Below are 18,164 nucleotides of genomic sequence, written 5' to 3'. Positions count from 1 at the left end.
ATCCAAATATTTAAAAAAAAAAAAAAAAAAAAATTTTTTCTATTAATATTTTTCGCATTAAAAATTTACATTATTATTATTATTATTATTTTATTTTATTTTTCTCTTCTATTAACATAAAATTTTAAATAATGTTTCTCTGTTTTTTTGTTTGTTTGTTTGTTAATCTTTAACAAATTCTTTCTTTCGAATTTTTATTGAAAAAAAAGGAAAAATTGTTTTTCTTAAATCAATTTACATTTTTATATAAAAAAAGGAAAAATTTGTTATTATTATTATTATTATTATTATTATTTTTCTAATTTCGTACGCGATTACAAATGTAATTTAAATTTTTTTCTGTTTTTTCAATTTTCATTTCGATTGATAATAAATATTTTATATTATTATTATTATTATTATTATTATTAAAAATTTTATCGAAGCAACAGAAAAAAAAACAATTTCATTTCATTTTTTATCATTTATACAATTTAATGTGTTTTCGCGTTATGAAAAAAAGGAAAAGGAAGGAATAGTATTAAATATTCACGAGAGATGGCGTTTACCGTGTATAAATCAGTGACAAATTAAGGGTTATTAATTTTTTTTAAAAAAAATGACTTTTTAAAAATAATTGCCAGAAACTATTCAATATAATGGGGGTAGGGGAGGGGAGGGAGTGAAATGAAATCCTTTTATCCTTTTAATCCGATTAATAAAAAAAAAAAAAAAAAGGTTAAAAACGAAGGATATTTATTTTTCACCTAAAACTCTTTCACATCCGTTAAAAAGTTAACAAACAATCAAGCAAACACTTTATAACTATTAATTTCCCCCTTTTTTTTTCCTTTTTCTTTCCTTTTTTCAAACTTTAACGAGTTTGAAAATGATTTATTTTATTTTTTTTTTTAAATTTGTTTCCGATAATTGAAAACATCATCATCATCATCATCATCAGTATTTTTCCCGTTTTAATAATAATAATAATAATAAACGTTTGACTTTTAATGCGTTAAAAAGCCGCCGACACTACCGGGGTGATAATTTTAACCTTTTTTTTTTTTTTAATTTAAATTATTATTATTATTATTTTTATACGGTCGAATAATAATAATGATAATAAAAATTATTTTTACTTTGCCTTCCGGTTAAACGAATAAATTTTTTTAAAGGTTAGACCATAAAAAAAAAAAAGAAAAATTTTCCTTTTTTTTTTTTTTTTTTTTAACTTTCTTCCGGTTAATTAAATAATTTTCCTTTGAATCAATTCCAAATGAGTAATTTTAATCAACCGATTACATCCGGTTCGTGTGTGTGTGTCTTCCTATTGTTTTTCACTCGCATACTCTATATTTATTATTATTATTATTATTATTTATATTGTTTTTTTTTTTTTTAAACTTTATTTATAAGAATGAATTTTTGCCATTTAATTATCATCACGTGTTTAAGTAATAATAACTGTTTGTTGCAAACAACAACAAATGGGGTTAATGTTAAAAATTATTATTATTATTATTTTTCTTAATTGAATTCTTTTTATGGTTTTTAATTATCGATCGATCGATCGATTTCAAATCGAATTCAATTTTGGATTTATTCTTTTCTGGAAGTGAATCTTGAATTTTTTTTTTTAACCGTGATCGAATTAAAATCCGATTTTCGTTTGGTTAAAAAAAAGTTTTTTAAATTTATTTGGAAAATTTTCCAGAATTGTAAATTCCAGTTTTTTTTCTCCAGTTTTCTGGATTCTTAGGACTCCATGATGATGATAATGATGATGATGACAAGGCTAAATTTCAATATGATTCGAGTTTATCCTCTTTCTTAGAATTCCTTCTTATCATTTTTTTTTTCTTTAATAAAAAAAATTTTATTTGAAACAACAACAACAACAACAACAACAACAATAATAATAATAATAATAATAATAATAATAATAATAATAATAATAATAATAATAATAATAATAATAATAATAATAGTAATAATAAAAAAAGTCAAAAACGATTTGAAACAAAAACAAAAAATCAAAAAAAAAAAAAAAATTTATGAGTATTCCATCCTACCCATCCACCCACCTCCCCTCCCCATCCTCCTCCCCTTTGGGGTAAAATTTAATATGTAATTAGTCGGAATGTTTAAAAACTTTTTTTTTTTTTTTTTTTCATATTAAATTGTTTAAAAACATAAAAAAACATAAAAAACATAAAAAATTTTTAAATCGACAATTAATCCAAACATAAAAAAAAAATTATATATATATTGTTATATTCGGTTCGTTCTTTATTTTTGTAAGTAATGAACAAGCACTTAAAACTATCACTAACAAAACTAATATTAATAAACAAGAACTTATTACAGCTAGACTAAAAATCAAATGAACCAACGCCAAGCTGTGTAGCTTGCCTATATTACTTTGGTCTTTCGTCAGTCAACTGTTTCGAATGTTCGAGCAAACACTTGCAAATAAAATAAAAGAAGGAGTCTTTAGAAGCTTCGCTTCTAAAGAAGAACAATTTGAGTTCGTCGCCAGTCTTTTGTTTATAAAAAGTTGAAAATGTGAATATTGAGTACGGGATCATAACACCTCCCCCCTTAAGACGGAAAACAATTATTTTGAAAAAAGAATTTGTTTTCTCCTCTTGTTCGGATTTGACAGCTTCCTATGTCGGGTTCTGAATGGTTCCGTCCAGGTTGAGACTCCTTGAGTAGTAGTAGGTGCTATGTCTTCTGTATGGTAGACTGTTGTATCTCTTCACATTGGCTTCTTATCAGGAACATAATTTTAAGCTTTATAGCTGCAAGTAGCAGAACCTTTCCTAGGCAATACTCGTTAGTGAACAATGTTACATAAAGAGTAAAGATAAAAGAATAAAATCAAGAGACATGAAATTCGAAACAAAATTGACATAAGTTCTGAAAAATATAAAAATTTTATATAGGAAACATAAATAATGATTAGAAAAAGAATAAATGGATTAATAATAAAATAAATGATGATTAGCTGTATGGGAAAATAAAAGGATTAAATTATTATTATTTTGGATTTCTCTCTCTTTAGATCAACTACTCAGAACACGGTTTTGCGATAAGTAACTTCCTTGTTACGGATTTTTAATAAAACGTTTTTGCCAGATTTTTTCTTGACCTCGTATGGACCCTTAAATTTAGGACTAAGTTTTTTATTTAGATTTCCTCTTGCTAATTTTTGACTGATTTGAATCTTCTCTTTTTCATTAGACGATAGGTGAACTTTACTTAGTAAAAATAGCTTTACCTCAGGAATATTCTCTTCGTGAAAATCGGTTGACATAAGAATGGATGCTTTCTTCCTAGATTTCTTGGTACTGGAATTCCATTTCCGCTTTTTAGTATGCTTCCCAAAATTATACTTGTGAATTTTTTTTGTAGCTCCTATATTTTTATTTGAAATTTTTGTTTCCTTTTGAATTTCAGCTTTAGGATGATTTTTAGGTTTTGAATTCTGTATGGATGATCTTTCTTCTTTTACTTTTAGACCTTTTTTCTTATTTTTATTTTTAGGAAGTAATGGTGCTTCTTTAGCCTTTTTCTTAGATAAATTTGTAGAGGGTGTTTCTTTAGCCTTTTTCTTAGATAAATTTGTAGAGGGTGCTTCTTTAGCCTTTTTCTTAGATAAATTTGTAGAGGGTGCTTCTTTAGCCTTTCTCTTAGATAAATTTGTAGAGGGTGCTTCTTTAGCCTTTCTCTTAGATAAATTTGTAGAGGGTGCTTCTTTAGCCTTTCTCTTAGATAAATTTGTAGAGGGTGCTTCTTTAGCCTTTCTCTTAGATAAATTTGTAGAGGGTGCTTCTTTAGCCTTTCTCTTAGATAAATTTGTAGAGGGTGCTTCTTTAGCCTTTCTCTTAGATAAATTTGTAGAGGGTGCTTCTTTAGCCTTTCTCTTAGATAAATTTGTAGAGGGTGCTTCTTTAGCCTTTCTCTTAGATAAATTTGTAGAGGGTGCTTCTTTAGCCTTTTTCTTAGATAAATTTGTAGAGGGTGCTTCTTTAGCCTTTCTCTTAGATAAATTTGTAGAGGGTGCTTCTTTAGCCTTTTTCTTAGATAAATTTGTAGAGGGTGCTTTTTCCTCTTGAGCAGGAATTGATCCTGGTAAAGAATCTGTTTTCTCTTCAACTTCAAGTTTGGATTCTGGTAAAGAATCTGTTTTCTCTTTAACTTCAAGTTTGGATTCTGGTAAAGGATCTGTTTTCTCTTCAACTTCAAGTTTGGATTCTGGTAAAGGATCCGTTTTCTCTTCAACTTCAAGTTTGGATTCTGGTAAAGGATCTGTTTTCTCTTCAACTTCAAGTTTGGATTCTGGTAAAGGATCTGTTTTCTCTTCAACTTCAAGTTTGGATTCTGTAACTTCTAAAATTTTAAGTTTTTCCCACAATTTTATTGTGTTATCTTCATAGTGGATACATGTTGATTTTTGTCTGCGATTAATCAATTCTTTTATCAGTTGACTATGGGGTTTCTTGTCTTGGTATAATTCTATTAATTTCGTTTTTACGTCATCCCAATTATCAAAATCGTACAAAGAAATTCGAATCTTGGCATTACCAGTGATTCTGGAGTAGATGAATCTGAAGAGTGGATACTTATTCTCTTCAGAGGACAATTCGATAGCATTATCACAATCAGAGATAAATGCATTAAGTTGGTTCCTTTCTCCGGAAAAGAAATTAGGAATTAGACTACACAAGAAATCAAGGGGTATTTGGGATGGGTTGAAAACAGGTTGATCAAGTTTAGGCATTGTTCACAAAATGAGTTACCTATTACTACTACTTACAATATAAAGAAATTCTGATAAAGAGTTAAAACCCACCAACATGAAACGAATTACTTAAGAATTCTCCGGTTTCTTGTCGTTCAGAATGATCCTTCATCGACTGCGCCAAAATTTTAATATGTTATATTCGGTTCGTTCTTTATTTTTGTAAGTAATGAACAAGCACTTAAAACTATCACTATAACAAAACTAATATTAATAAACAAGAACTTATTACAGCTAGACTAAAAATCAAAATGAACCAACGCCAAGCTGTGTAGCTTGCCTATATTACTTTGGTCTTTCGTCAGTCAACTGTTTCGAATGTTCGAGCAAACACTTGCAAATAAAATAAAAGAAGGAGTCTTTAGAAGCTTCGCTTCTAAAGAAGAACAATTTGAGTTCGTCGCCAGTCTTTTGTTTATAAAAAGTTGAAAATGTGAATATTGAGTACGGGATCATAACAATATATATAATTTTTTTTTACGATTTTACAATAAAAATCGCGTTAGCCGGTTAAAAAATTATTATTTCTTGCCCCCACTCCTTCTTTCCTTCCCCTCCACATAAAATAATAATAAATTTAAATCCATAAAAAACCGTTTGGTAGGGGGAGGGAGGAGGGAAAAGTAAAGACACTATTCAAAAAAAATTTTTTTTTCTTTCATTCATTTATTTTATTATTTTTCTTATTTCCCCTCATTTCCAACCCCCCCCCCGCCCCGCGCGAATCATAGATAATTGATAACATTTCTTATAAATAAACAAATTGATCAATAAATTTTTATGTACCTATTATTAACAAAAAAAAAAAGAAAATTAAAAACGATAACATTATCAGGTGTTAACAAACACACTCACAAACAATACGTGATTTTCAATTTTAATAATAATAATAATAAAATTTTCATTTATTATTATTAAAATATAAAATTTAATTATTTTCAAAATGACGACAATAGCAACAACAAACAACGAACAACTTTTTTTTTTTAAAATTAAATAATAAAACAAACGTTTTAAAAATAAAATTAAAATGTTTCTAGAAATTCGTAAAAGTGTGAAAATACGATAAAGAAATTGAGATATGCGTGTTCGTGTGCGTGCGCGTGTACGTAATTCATTTCCGGTATTTATTTTATAACTAATTCAAAAACTAATAATAATAATAGTAAACGTGTAAACGATTACAATAAATTATTATTATTATTAAGGGGGAAAAAAAAAGAAAAGTTTTTTTCATGCCTGAAAGAAAAAAAATACCTTTTTAATAAATTGATTTTTATGGTTTTTTATAGATTTCTATAAAAAAAAAAAAATATCAAAACGTGTTTTTTTTCCCATTTTTTTGCTGCTGTTGCTGTTGCTATTGCTGTTGCATTAATGTAATTTATGATTTTAGGTTTCCCACAAGTTTTACGGAATTGAATTACGTACACAATCGTATAAATTTTTTTTTTTTTACGGAAAATAATAAATTTTTTTTTTTTATTTTCCCCAATAAAAAAATTTTTTTTTTTTTTTTTGATATTTTTAACCGGAATTCTTGAGATTTTTTAATATCGCTTCTTTCTTTCTCTTTTTCCCAATCGTCTCCCCCCTCCCCCTGTCTCTCTCTCTCTCTGTCTCGCATTCTCTTTCAACAGATTTTTTTTTTTTTTTTAGGATAATAAGGATATTAAACGATCGTTTATTGATTTGATATTGTGAGAAGAAGAAGAAGAAGAAGAAAAAAAAAAGGTACTCCATTGTCACCGTCGGTGCTCCAGTTTGTGTGGGAAACTGGAGAAGAAAGCAATAAAGAAAAACTGGAGAAAAAAGGAAGGAGGAGAGAAGAAAGGAGAAAAGGGAGGAAAAGACCAGAGTGATAAGTAAAATTTTATCCTAATGTTTAGCTTTCGTAATCAATAGTATCAATCGTTTATTAATTATTTTCTTCTTATCACGTGTTTTTTCCTCCTCTCTTATCATTCATTTTATTAAATAATAATAATAATAATAATAATAATAATAATTTTAACCGCTTTTATTAATTAATAATAATAAATTAAATTAAGTAAAAAAAAAAAAATTTATTGAACGGTCGAACAATTTTTACAAATTTAAAAAAAAAAAAAAAATGATACCGACGGACGAGTACCTAAATTAATTAAGGTAATTTATTAATAATGATAATAATAATAATGATAATGATAATAATGATAAAAAAAACAATTTAATTGATGTTGTTTTAAAAAAAAAAAAAGAAAAGAATAGGATGAGAAAATTCTTCATTGCGGGATGATAACCGGTCATGCGTAGTTAAAAATTTTACAACCCTCGTGCTTATCGTTCTGTGTTTTGTGTGTGTGAGTGTGTGTGTGTGTGTGCGAGATTTTATGTGTACGAACGGTTAAAACGTTCGTCAGTAGTCGAACCGTTCGTTGGCTTTAAACGTTATCGGGTTATTATTTCACTTTAAGTAGTTATAGTAATAATAATAATACGTTGATTGATTGTGATTTTTTTTATCATCGTCGTCGTCGTCGCGAAATTAATTTAATTTTTTTTTTTTTTTATCCGCCCGGCTGGGGTCCCCGCAAAAAAAAAAAAAAATGATTTGATGATTTACACGATCTTTTACACGTAAGTTATTTATTTATTTATTTCCGGTTTGATAAATTGAAAAAAAATTTTTTTTTTTGTTAATATAAAAACGATTTTTAGAATTTTCGAAATGTTTAAATTTATATATATTTTTTTTAAATGTTAAACGCGTTTGCACATATCATCGGAAATTAAAAAAAAAAATTGTATAAAAAGTGATAAAAAAAATTAAAAAGAGAGACAGAGAGAGTGTAAAAAAAAAAATTATTGAGATTGGAGGTTCGCCAGTTGGTTATGTAATGGAGTTATTAAAAACTTTTTAGAGATTTGAAAATTTTAATTTAATGCAATTTTATGCAAATATTCATGTTTTTTTCTTTATTTATTTATAAATATATAATATATATTAATATGTATTATATATATAAAAATACATATAACATATATTAATATATATATTATTATAATATATATATATATATATATATATATATATATATATATTAATATTATATATTATATATTAATATTATATATTATATATTAATATAATATAATATATATTAATATATATATTATATTAATATACATTATTAAATATCGAACAAATACTATAAAAATTTTTCTTTTTTTTTAAATAAAATAAGTAATAAATTAATTTAGCGGATTATCAAAACAAAAAAATTTTTTTTTCTTTTTTCTTTTATTATTATTATGACTATTATTATTATCGATTGGATTCGAAAAAAAAAAATGATGTTTTTTTTTTTTTCTCATTAAGAGAAAACCGTTAATTTCCAACGGGAATTTTACACGTAGTTTTCTTTTTTTTTTAAATTTGGCAACGTTGCGGGTTTTTCTGTTGGCACGATTGTTTGTATTAGTTTATGTTAGTATCTTCGTTGTTTTCACAATCGCATCCGGTTTTACAGTATCTGGTATCGTTTTCGATCGTTCGTATGTGCGTGTTTACAAATTTTTGTGCGTGGAAAAAAAAAAAAATTTAATTTAATAATTTAAAGGAAATCGTTTTACATTTCCGGTTTATCTCTTTTTTTCGCTTCGTAAAAAAAATTTTTATATCGATTCGATATTTATAATTGATTTATTTACTATAAGAAAATTTTTTTTTTTTGATTTATTATTAAATTTTGATTTTTACATAAAATTACAAATAAATTATTGTGTAAAATTATTAAATATATAAATATAAAGGAAAAAGAAACGGAAGTAATTTAATACGATAGCAGAAGAAAATTATTAATATTTAGAAGAAAAAAAATTTTTTTCTGTGGAGATGTGGCAGGAGAACACATAACGCTAATAAGGTACGCTAATAATAGCATACAAGCAATGATATAAAAAGTTTAATTTGTAAATGGAATCGGTCGACCGTTGAATTTTCTCATGCGTTTTAATTTTTCCATTTTCCTCCTTGGCCGCGGTAAAACAAAAAAAAAACCTGTGTGAAATATTTCCTTTTTTTGAATTCAAACAAAAAAAAAAACACGACGGAATATGAAATAAGATTTTTTTTTTTCTAACAATTTCATCATTTTGTTTTTTTCATTATCATCACAGAATCATTTTTATTAATTTTTTTTTTTTTTGTTAATAACAAAAGAAATTGAAAAAAATAACAATAAAAAAAGATTAAGTTTAAAATGAAAGAGAAAGGGAGAGAGAAAAAAGGAAAAAAAATAGGGTAATTAAAATTTTTAAATTTTCCTTTGAGGTTAAAATTTTTTTAATTTTTTTTTTTTAATAATAATTATTTTTAATTTTTAATAAACTTATTTATTTATCAAAAAATCTAAGCGTGGGAGGCCGGAAAAAGGTATGGATAAACTGGGGGGCGGGGTGGGGAGGGTGAGAGGCGTTTTGGGAGTCCATCAAAATTTTTCCATCAAAAAAAAAAAAGTTATAAGGTATAATATGAAAAAATTAAAAAAAGTTTTTTTTTTTTTTAAAATTGGAGATAAAATTTATGTACGCATATAAATTTTCGATTAAAAACCTTTAACAAAAAAAAAAAATTTTCATTTTAATAATTTCATTTAAAAAAAAAAAAAAATGGCATCTAAAGCAGAAGAAAATTGAAAAAGATGAGAGAGAGAGAGAGAGAGAGAGAAAAAAAAAATTTTTCTTATTATTAAATTGTTTTTTTTTTCTTCTTTTCATTTTATTCCGCTTATACTACTAGTTTTCCTTAGTGTGTTTTGTTTTATTAATTATAAAAAGAATTATTTTTGCCATATATAAAACATACGTGAAACACGTTTTTTTTGGTTTTTTGTTTTTTTTCTTTCTTATTCGTCTTTAATCATAAAACAAATTATTACCTCAATAAAAGAAAAAAAAGGAAAAATTACGTGAAAATATTTGATTGTTGTTTGTTTAACGATTAAAATTCCTTTTTTTTGTTCGTTTGTTTGTTGGTTGTTTGTTTCAAAACAATTTAAAATGATTAATGATGACTAAATGAAAAAAAAAAAAGAAAAAAATTACACTCAGAAAAGTGAAAAGAAAAATTGGGGGTAAAAAAAATTGTTGAAAAATTTATTATTATTATTATTTATTAACTTAACAATTTTTATTAATTATAATAATAATAATAAAATAAATTATTTATAACAAATAAAACGTCGATAATAATAAATTTTTATTTGGTTATAAACAATTTTTTTTTGTTTTTTTGTCAGGAAAAAAAATCTTTTAAAAAACATTTTGATCCTTTTTTTTTGGATAAGAATAGGGGTCTGGTGGGTTGGGGAGGGGAAAAGGGGGAGGATAGGGGTAAGAAAAAATAAAGAAACAAATAGAAAAAAGAAAAAAAAATTTTTTTTTACGATAAAACCAGCTGACGAAAGTCGAAAAACTCAAATAAAAATATTTTTGCAAAAAAAAAAAAAAGAAAATTTTTTTATTATTAGAAAAAGGTTGTAAGAAAAAGGAAAAAAAAGATTGTCGTAAACCCCCCGCCGTAAACAAGAAGGTGTAGAAACCCCCTCCCCCGTAAAAAAAAATTAAAAATAAAACTTTTTTTTCTCTCCCTCACTCTCACATTATATTTTATTCGTTTGTTAGTAAAAAAAAAAAAAAAAACGTGGAAGAAGAAAAGAAAAAAAAAAAAATTCAGGTACGACAATTTTTTACTTTCCCGTATTACTACTACAGCTACCTACGCGTAAATTGTACCTTTTTTTTGTTTGGGGGGGAGATTTTTATTTTATTTTTCTCTTTTATCATTAAATAAATGTTATCTCGGAATGGAAGGGATGAGAAGAAGGGGAGAAGGAAAAGGGGAGGGGGGAGAAATTTAGCTTTTCGGTTAATTTAAATAAAAAAAAAAAAAAATATTTTTACGTAATTAATTTAATTTAATTTTCTTTTTTTTTTTTTTTTAAATAAAAATAAAACGACCCGCCATTTTTTTTTTTCATTTCTGTCATTTTCTCTCTCTTTTTATTTTTATTTTTTCTCGAACATTTCTTTTTCTGTTTCCTATCAAATTTATTTCTTTTTCCTGCCATTTCCAGCATTTTTTTTCCTTTTCTTTTCTTTTCATTTTTTTCCCAATCTATTGCTAAAGTTTCACTTAATTTTGCACTTCAATCCTTTTTATTTAGAAAAATAAATAGTCACACACACAAAAACAAATTATTATTATTATTATTATCATTTTTTTATCAATTATTAATAATAATAATAATTTTTTCTAAAAAAATTTTTTTAAAAGAATAAAATAAATAATAAATATAATAATAAGAAAAGTTAATTTTTTTTTTCGAATTAATTATAATTTAAAATAATTTCTTTTTAAAAAACTTTCATTTGCGTCTTCTGCTAATTTTTTCTTTTTTTCTTACTCTATGAAAAAAGCATCTGTTCGTTTTTTTTTTTTTTTAAAAAGAAATTGACAAACTTTTAACCTTCAAACTTTTATGTTCTTTTTTTTTCTCTCGAGTTTTATATTAAATTTCTATAATTGATTAATATAAACTTCCCTCACTCTCTATCTCTCTCTATCTTCCCCTTTCCTTCTCTCTCTCTTTTTCTTGTTTCTTTCTCTCACTTTTCAACTTCCGTTTTTTTTTTTTAAATTCAAACGTAACAGAAAAAAAATTAAATTGATTTTTGATTTTTTTTAGTTAAATAAAATTTTCAAAAAAAAAAAAAAATAATAATTATTATGTTTTTCATTTTTCCCTTTCTCTCTCTCTCTGTCTCTCTCTCAGTAAAAGAGAGAGAGAGAGAGGAAAAACAGAAAGTTTGTTTAGTTAATGAGGCAATTTTAATTTTTTTTTTTTTGAAATCTTTTAGTTTTTGAAATAAATAAAAGTTTAATGTTTTGCTTAGTATTTGTCATTAATGACTCAGAAAATCCGAGTTTATTCGACTCAGGTAATAAAAGCATTAAACAAAATCAAAAATGGTTGGGAAAAGGGAAGGAAGGAAGGAAGTAAAATGAAAAGCAGAAAACAGAAAAAGAGAGAGTGAGAAAGATGAGGGAAGGGGGAGGGAGAGAGAGAGAGAGAACGGGATGGATAAAATAATAATGAAAAAACGAGAAATAAGAAAAAAGAATTTTCTCCTTTTTTTTTTTTTTTTAACTCTTGATTAAAAAAAAAGAAAAAATAAAATTATTCAACAAAAGAAAAATGAAATATTAAAAATTATTTTTTATTTCTCTCTCTAAAAAAAAAAATAAACCGGAAATAGATTAAAATTTTGAATTTTTTTTAAATAAAAAAAAAGTTTTTTTTTATTCATTTTATTTTTTTATTTTTTTTGTCGTTGTTGTTTGTTTTTTTTTTTTTTTAATTAAAGACTGTGTACTGTGGTGGTAGTAAAAGACTCAGGTGTTCTGTGGAAATTAAAACCGGGAAAGAGAGGAGAGGAGCGGAAGGGAGGGGAGAAAAAAACAAAAAAAAATCCTTTCCTTGTTTTCCCCTCCGCCCTCCCCCACATTCACGTGTCCAGTTTTCTAGCCATTAAACCATTTTAGGGTTTACCTTTCTACTATTATTTTAATTAATCATAATATTAAACCTGTTATTAATAACAAAAACATTCACACAGATGGTACCTACCTGACACTTTAGGTTTCAATTATTATTATTATTATTATTATTACTTTTATTTTTTTAAATTGTTCTCTTCCCTCTCTCTCTCTCTTTTTTTTCCTATTAAATTTATTAATAAATTTTTTCATTCTTTCATTTTAGTTTTTAAACAAAAAAAAAAAAAACAACAAAACGACGGTAAAATTTTTATTAAGAGAATAAAGAGGGGACGAGAGAGGGAGAAGGGAGGCGGGGGAGAGGAAATTTAATTGAAAACAAAAATTAAGAAAATCCTGTTGGTTACATCCTGCTGTTGTTGATTTTTTTTTTTTTTTTTTTTTATAAAAACAAAAACACGAAAGTTTTAAAAATGTTTTTGTGCTGACTTTTAAAAAAAAAATGTTTTTTGTTTTTTTTTTTTTAAACGTAAAATATAGTCTGCTGACACTGACAATAATAAAAGATGCTGACACGATCAATTATGATAAATAATTTAAAAATTTATTTATATTTCCGGTTTTTTGTTGTCATTTAACAATATTATTATTATTATTATTATTATTATTATTATTATTATTATTATTATTTGGAACAAAAAAAAGTAAAAAATTTGTTACGATTTTTTTTTTTTTTAATCATCTGGAGAAATTTTTGGAAAAATGAGACGGGAGGTGGGGGGTGGGAAAACGAAATCATTTTCCAACGAATTCCAGGTAATTTTATTATCAATGCGGTCATTTTTCTTTCGAATTTATTATATATATAATTCCATAAAATTCCAGGAAACTAATAATAAAAAAAAAAAAATTTAATTTATCTATCGCAATAATAATAATAATAATAATAATTACGTATGTTTTATTTACCGGAAGGTTTTTAAACACAGACGAATCGTTATTAAAAAAAATAAAAAAATAAGTCACCGGAAGTGTGTTTTTTCACGCTTAATAATAATAATAATAATAATTAATCTATAAAAGAACAAGGAAAAGGAAAAAAAAAAAATTTTTTTAATTAAAAAAATAACCAAACGCTTTTTAACCGGAAAATGTTTTCACTTCGTAACCATATCCGATGGGATGAACCGGAAATTATTTTCTTTTTGGTTTTTCCAAATGGTAAAACACTTTTCGTCGCCAAAAATTATCTTTTTTTTTCAAATATAAAACGGATGTCGAAACGTTTTTCTTCTCTTTCTTTCTGGAATTTCTTTTTCTTTTTTTTTTTAATGACTTTTATTTTGGTTTTAACGGTTGAACAATTCTTTAAAAAAAAAAAAATCGTCTGCTTTACAAGGTCAAATAAAATTTCTTTTTTTTTTTTTTACCGATAGAATATTTTATCACGTTTATCCTTTTTGAATCGTTTTTTTTTCCAAAATTTTTCAATCTTTGACAAAAAAAAAAAAAAAATTTTTTTCATCTTACCGAAAAGTAATGCCTTTTTTTTCGATCGTTTTTTTTTTTGCTTTTTTTTTCATTATTTCCGTTTTATTTATTTATTTAACTTTATTTCCTTTTTTTTGTTGTTGTTGTTTGTTTATTGTAAAAAATTTTTGTGCGTTACGATTCGTTGTAATCTTTTTTTTTTTTTTTTTACGTCGTTGCATTTTAAATTATTTCATTTCATTTTATTTTATTTTTTTTTTTTTGTTCCTTGAGTTATCGCTATCGAATAAATTTTTCTTTTTTTTTTTTTCTTCTGCTACTGTTGCTGTTGTTGTTGTTGTTTTTCTTCTTATTGTTACCGTGACGCATTTTTTCCTATTTCTTTAATTCAATTTTATGACTGGAAAGAAAAGAAAAAAGAAAAAAAAAATTTAATTTTTTCCTAATAATATTATACCGTGAGTTATTATTATTATCATTATTATTATTATCACCGACGTGATAAATAATAATACGTTTGTTTAAAAAAAAAGGATTCGTTTGTTTTTGTTTGGGTTTTTTTTTTTAACAATAAGGTTGCGATATTTACAATGACAATCAAAACCGCCACTAACAACCCTCTTTAAACGCCATTTAAGTCTTTTTTTTTTTACTTTCAACCCCTTCTATTGACCCTTCTACCCTTTTAAATAAAAAAAAATAAATAAATAAATAACCTCGAGTCAGACCAGGTTTAAAAAAATAAAAAAAAAGGGGATAAACCGGGAAAAAGCTAACCGGGGAGACGAAATATGTTTTTATTTACTTAACGTTGAAAAAAAAAAGTAAAAAAAAAAAATTTCCTTTTTTTTAAATGGCTTCATTTTTATTATTATTATTATTATCATTATTATTATTATTTTTTTTTTTTATTATCTACGACCGTCATATCAATTTTAATAAAAACATTCGTCATAAAGAGAAAGAAAGAAAGAAAGAACAAAAAAAAAAAAAAGAAGAAAATTGTTTAAAATGAATCCGAGAAACAAAAAAATTTTTTTTTTCTTATTTTACTTTTATATTTAATTTTACTTCCGTTTCCGGTTTGGATTTTTTTTTTTCGTTTCACGTTTAAATCCCTTTTAATAAATACCACGAAAGTAATAATAATTTATTTGAAACAATAATAATTCACGTTAAAAATGAAAAGGAAAAAAAAAGTAATTTTAAAACCACTTTAATTTAATAATGATAAACGAAATCTTATCGTAAATTCCCCCCCTTCCCCTCCTCCCCCCGATAATAATAATAATATAGGCGATCGATTTATAATGTTAAATATTAATAAAGTTATGTATATAATTCCGATTGCATAAGTAAATTTATACGCACTTATTAATAGTCATGTAAAAACTTTAAAATAAGAAAAAGGAAATGGAAAAGAAGGAAACGAAAAATGTGGGAAAAAAAAAATTTTTCATTACTCTGTCTAAAATTTCAAAAGTTAAAGAAATATAGTTTGTATAAAGACTATAAACACACACACACATTTATAGCGCTATAAAATAATTGAGAGAATTTAATATGTTCGTACGCATGTAAAAAAATATTTTCGTCTTTTACAAAATTAAAATGATATCAAAAGCTAATTAAAAATTTTTCGGAGACGTAGAGTAGTTAAAAATTTTCTTTTGTTTTATTTTTCAAACCCTCCCTTTATACCCCCTCTTCCCTCTCTCCCCCTCTTACCTTTCTTCCTTTTTAAAAAAAAAAAAAAACTTTGAAAAAGGAAAAAAACAAAACAAAAGAAAAAACCGGACATTGAAATTTTATTTTTTTTTATAATTAATTAATCATTATTCATTTGTTAAATAATAATAATAATAATAATAATAATAATAATAATAATAATAATAATAATAATAATGATGATAATAATAATAATATTTTAATTACGATTTTTTTCTTGTGAAAAAAATATAAAAAAAATTTTTTAACCGGGAGAAAAAAAAAGGAAAAACGTTTCGCTCGTTTCGTAATATCAATCAAAATTTGACGCCATTTTTTTTTCAACCCCTTCTCCCCTCCATTCTTAAATCCTAATTTTATTGTTTTTTCATCCTTAAAATTACACTCGAGGCATTTTTTTCCTTTCTTTCTTTCTTTCTCTCTTTCTCCCTGACTTTCTTTTTTTTTTTTTATAAGAGGGATGCTTTTGATCTTTTTCACACTTTATATAAATATTTTTATTAACATATAAAAAGTATTTTCAAAAGAACTTTTGTTTAAAGTTTTCCCTTCCCCCCCTTTTTTAAAATAACAAACAAACAAACAATTTAATTAATTATAATAAGACAAGAAGGGGTGGATGAGGGAGGAGGAAACCTCTCGTTTGAAAAATTTTTTTACATTGTGATGAAATGTCAAGAGAAAATTTATTATAGTCTAACAATAATAAAAATTTAAATCCAAAAGTGTCTGTTTGTTTGTTTTATTAAAATTTTATTAAAAAATAGACTTTTTTTTGTTTATTACGTAATAAAATTAAGTTTTTAAACACGATTGTCAATTATTACTTTTTTTTTTGGTTTAACTACAAAAATTTTTTTAATTTTTTTTTTTTTTTAGGTATGACGTCAGTTGATTGAAGATTTTATTGAGGAAGTAATTACTGGCATAATGTCGGAAGTATTTAGAGTGCATCCGCAAACTACGAGACCAACAACAGCAACAACAGCAATAAAAAGTCCTTGCGCGACGCATCACAATTTCGATCACGATATATTAAACGGTTACGAATGGAACATATCACGTGACGGTCCCTCGGATCGTCTCCATTATAAAATGCGAGATTTTCGAGAATTGTTCGATCACGGATCCGACGAATATCGTCCGGTTTATCGTAGAGATAATAAAAATTTCATGCATCGTTGCTCTGACGGTGCGAGAACGGAAATCGCAGATTCGAGAATGTCACGTAAAGATTTACCATCGGCAGGACAAATAATATGGGATGATATTGGAGAAGGTGTAATGGTTGAAAGTTTATCGTGGTCTCAAAGTGACGTGGAAAGAGAAATAGAATCGTGGGACCAAAAATTAAACGAAACAAATATAAAGTGCCAAAAAAGTGTAGCTTGGGACGATGGCGACATGATTAGATTTGATGATTCACGCGACGTTTATTTACCCAGCAGATCGGGTTCGATTGGGTATCACGACGACAGGTGGAAAAATCCAAGAAAATTAAAAGACGTACGTTCTTCGAGTTCTTTGCAAAGTTACGACAAACAAATTTTCGGTGAAAGTCAGAAAGATTTAATAAAAACGTGTAAAAAATTTAAATGTGATGATAATGTTGGTAAAAATGTTAGCCTCGTTGATAGTTCAGATATTGTTACGGGAGGACCGTTGAAAGATAATGTTAGATATAATTTAAACAAGGATAGAAGACATTCTTGCGGTCACACATACAATTCATTCAAACAGGTTTGTTTATTTGTTTGTTTGTTTGTTTGTTTTCGATGTAAACAATACGTAGAAAAAAAAACATTAAAGAAATAATTTAACAATCGAAACCGATATTTTTTAAAAAAAAAAAAGGTTGAAAAAGGTTTAAATTTTGTTCAGAACAAAGAAAATAAAATGAAAATTTTAATTATTTAATTTTAAAAATTTTCCAATTTTTTTTTTTTTTTTTTAAGACAAAAGGAATCCAAAAGAACAAAAAAAAAATTATTTTTTTTTTTACTTTAACTAATTTTATAATTCAGGTACCGACGGGGGTGGAGAAGGAGAAGGAGAAGGAGGAGAAAATTTTCTTTCTTTTCACTTTTACCTACGCCCCTCTTCCCGCTCCTCCCCCCTCCCCATTTCATCGAATTTAAATTCGTTTGTAAATTTTTGGAAATTTCACAAAAATTTAATTGTTTGAAAAAAAAAAAAGAAGAAATTTCATTTAAATTCGTGACACGTCATAGTTTCTAATTCCACGATAGAAAATTTTTTTCCTTTTTTTCCTTTTTTTTTTACATCATCGTCCGAAAAATTAAAAAAATTTTTTTTCTTATTGTTTTCCTAACCCAATAATAGTAATAATTAATAATAATAACAATAATAATAATGATAATGATAATAATAATAATAATAATAATAATGATAATGATAATAATAATTGTTTTTTTTTTGTGCTGGAAAAACAATATTTTATCGTCGTTCGTGCGACGACAATTTACAACATTTTTTTTTTCTTTTTCGTTCAAACAAATTTTTTAATTATTTTTTTTGTTAATTAACCGACGTTATTTAATTTACATCAGTCATAATCAACCGTCATAAAAATACGAGTGAGAGAGAGACAGAGAG

At 25.3% G+C, this 18,164-nt stretch overlaps 1 protein-coding gene across 1 annotated transcript; it reads left to right on the top strand.

The window, feature by feature from the left end:
* Positions 1-16,478: 16,478 nt before the first annotated feature.
* Phum_PHUM411090 (uncharacterized protein) lies at positions 16,479-17,769 on the top strand (the record flags this gene model as incomplete). Its single annotated transcript, XM_002428886.1, has 2 exons — positions 16,479-17,222; positions 17,746-17,769. The coding sequence occupies 2 exons, from the start codon at positions 16,479-16,481 to the stop codon at positions 17,767-17,769; spliced, it is 768 nt and encodes a 255-aa protein (XP_002428931.1).
* Positions 17,770-18,164: the final 395 nt, after the last annotated feature.

The sequence above is a fragment of the Pediculus humanus genome, genomic scaffold (assembly GCF_000006295.1).
Source record: "Pediculus humanus corporis 1103172108177 genomic scaffold, whole genome shotgun sequence".
Taxonomy (NCBI): Eukaryota; Metazoa; Arthropoda; class Insecta; order Psocodea; family Pediculidae; genus Pediculus; species Pediculus humanus.
This window is presented reverse-complemented; position numbering and strand designations above follow the sequence as displayed.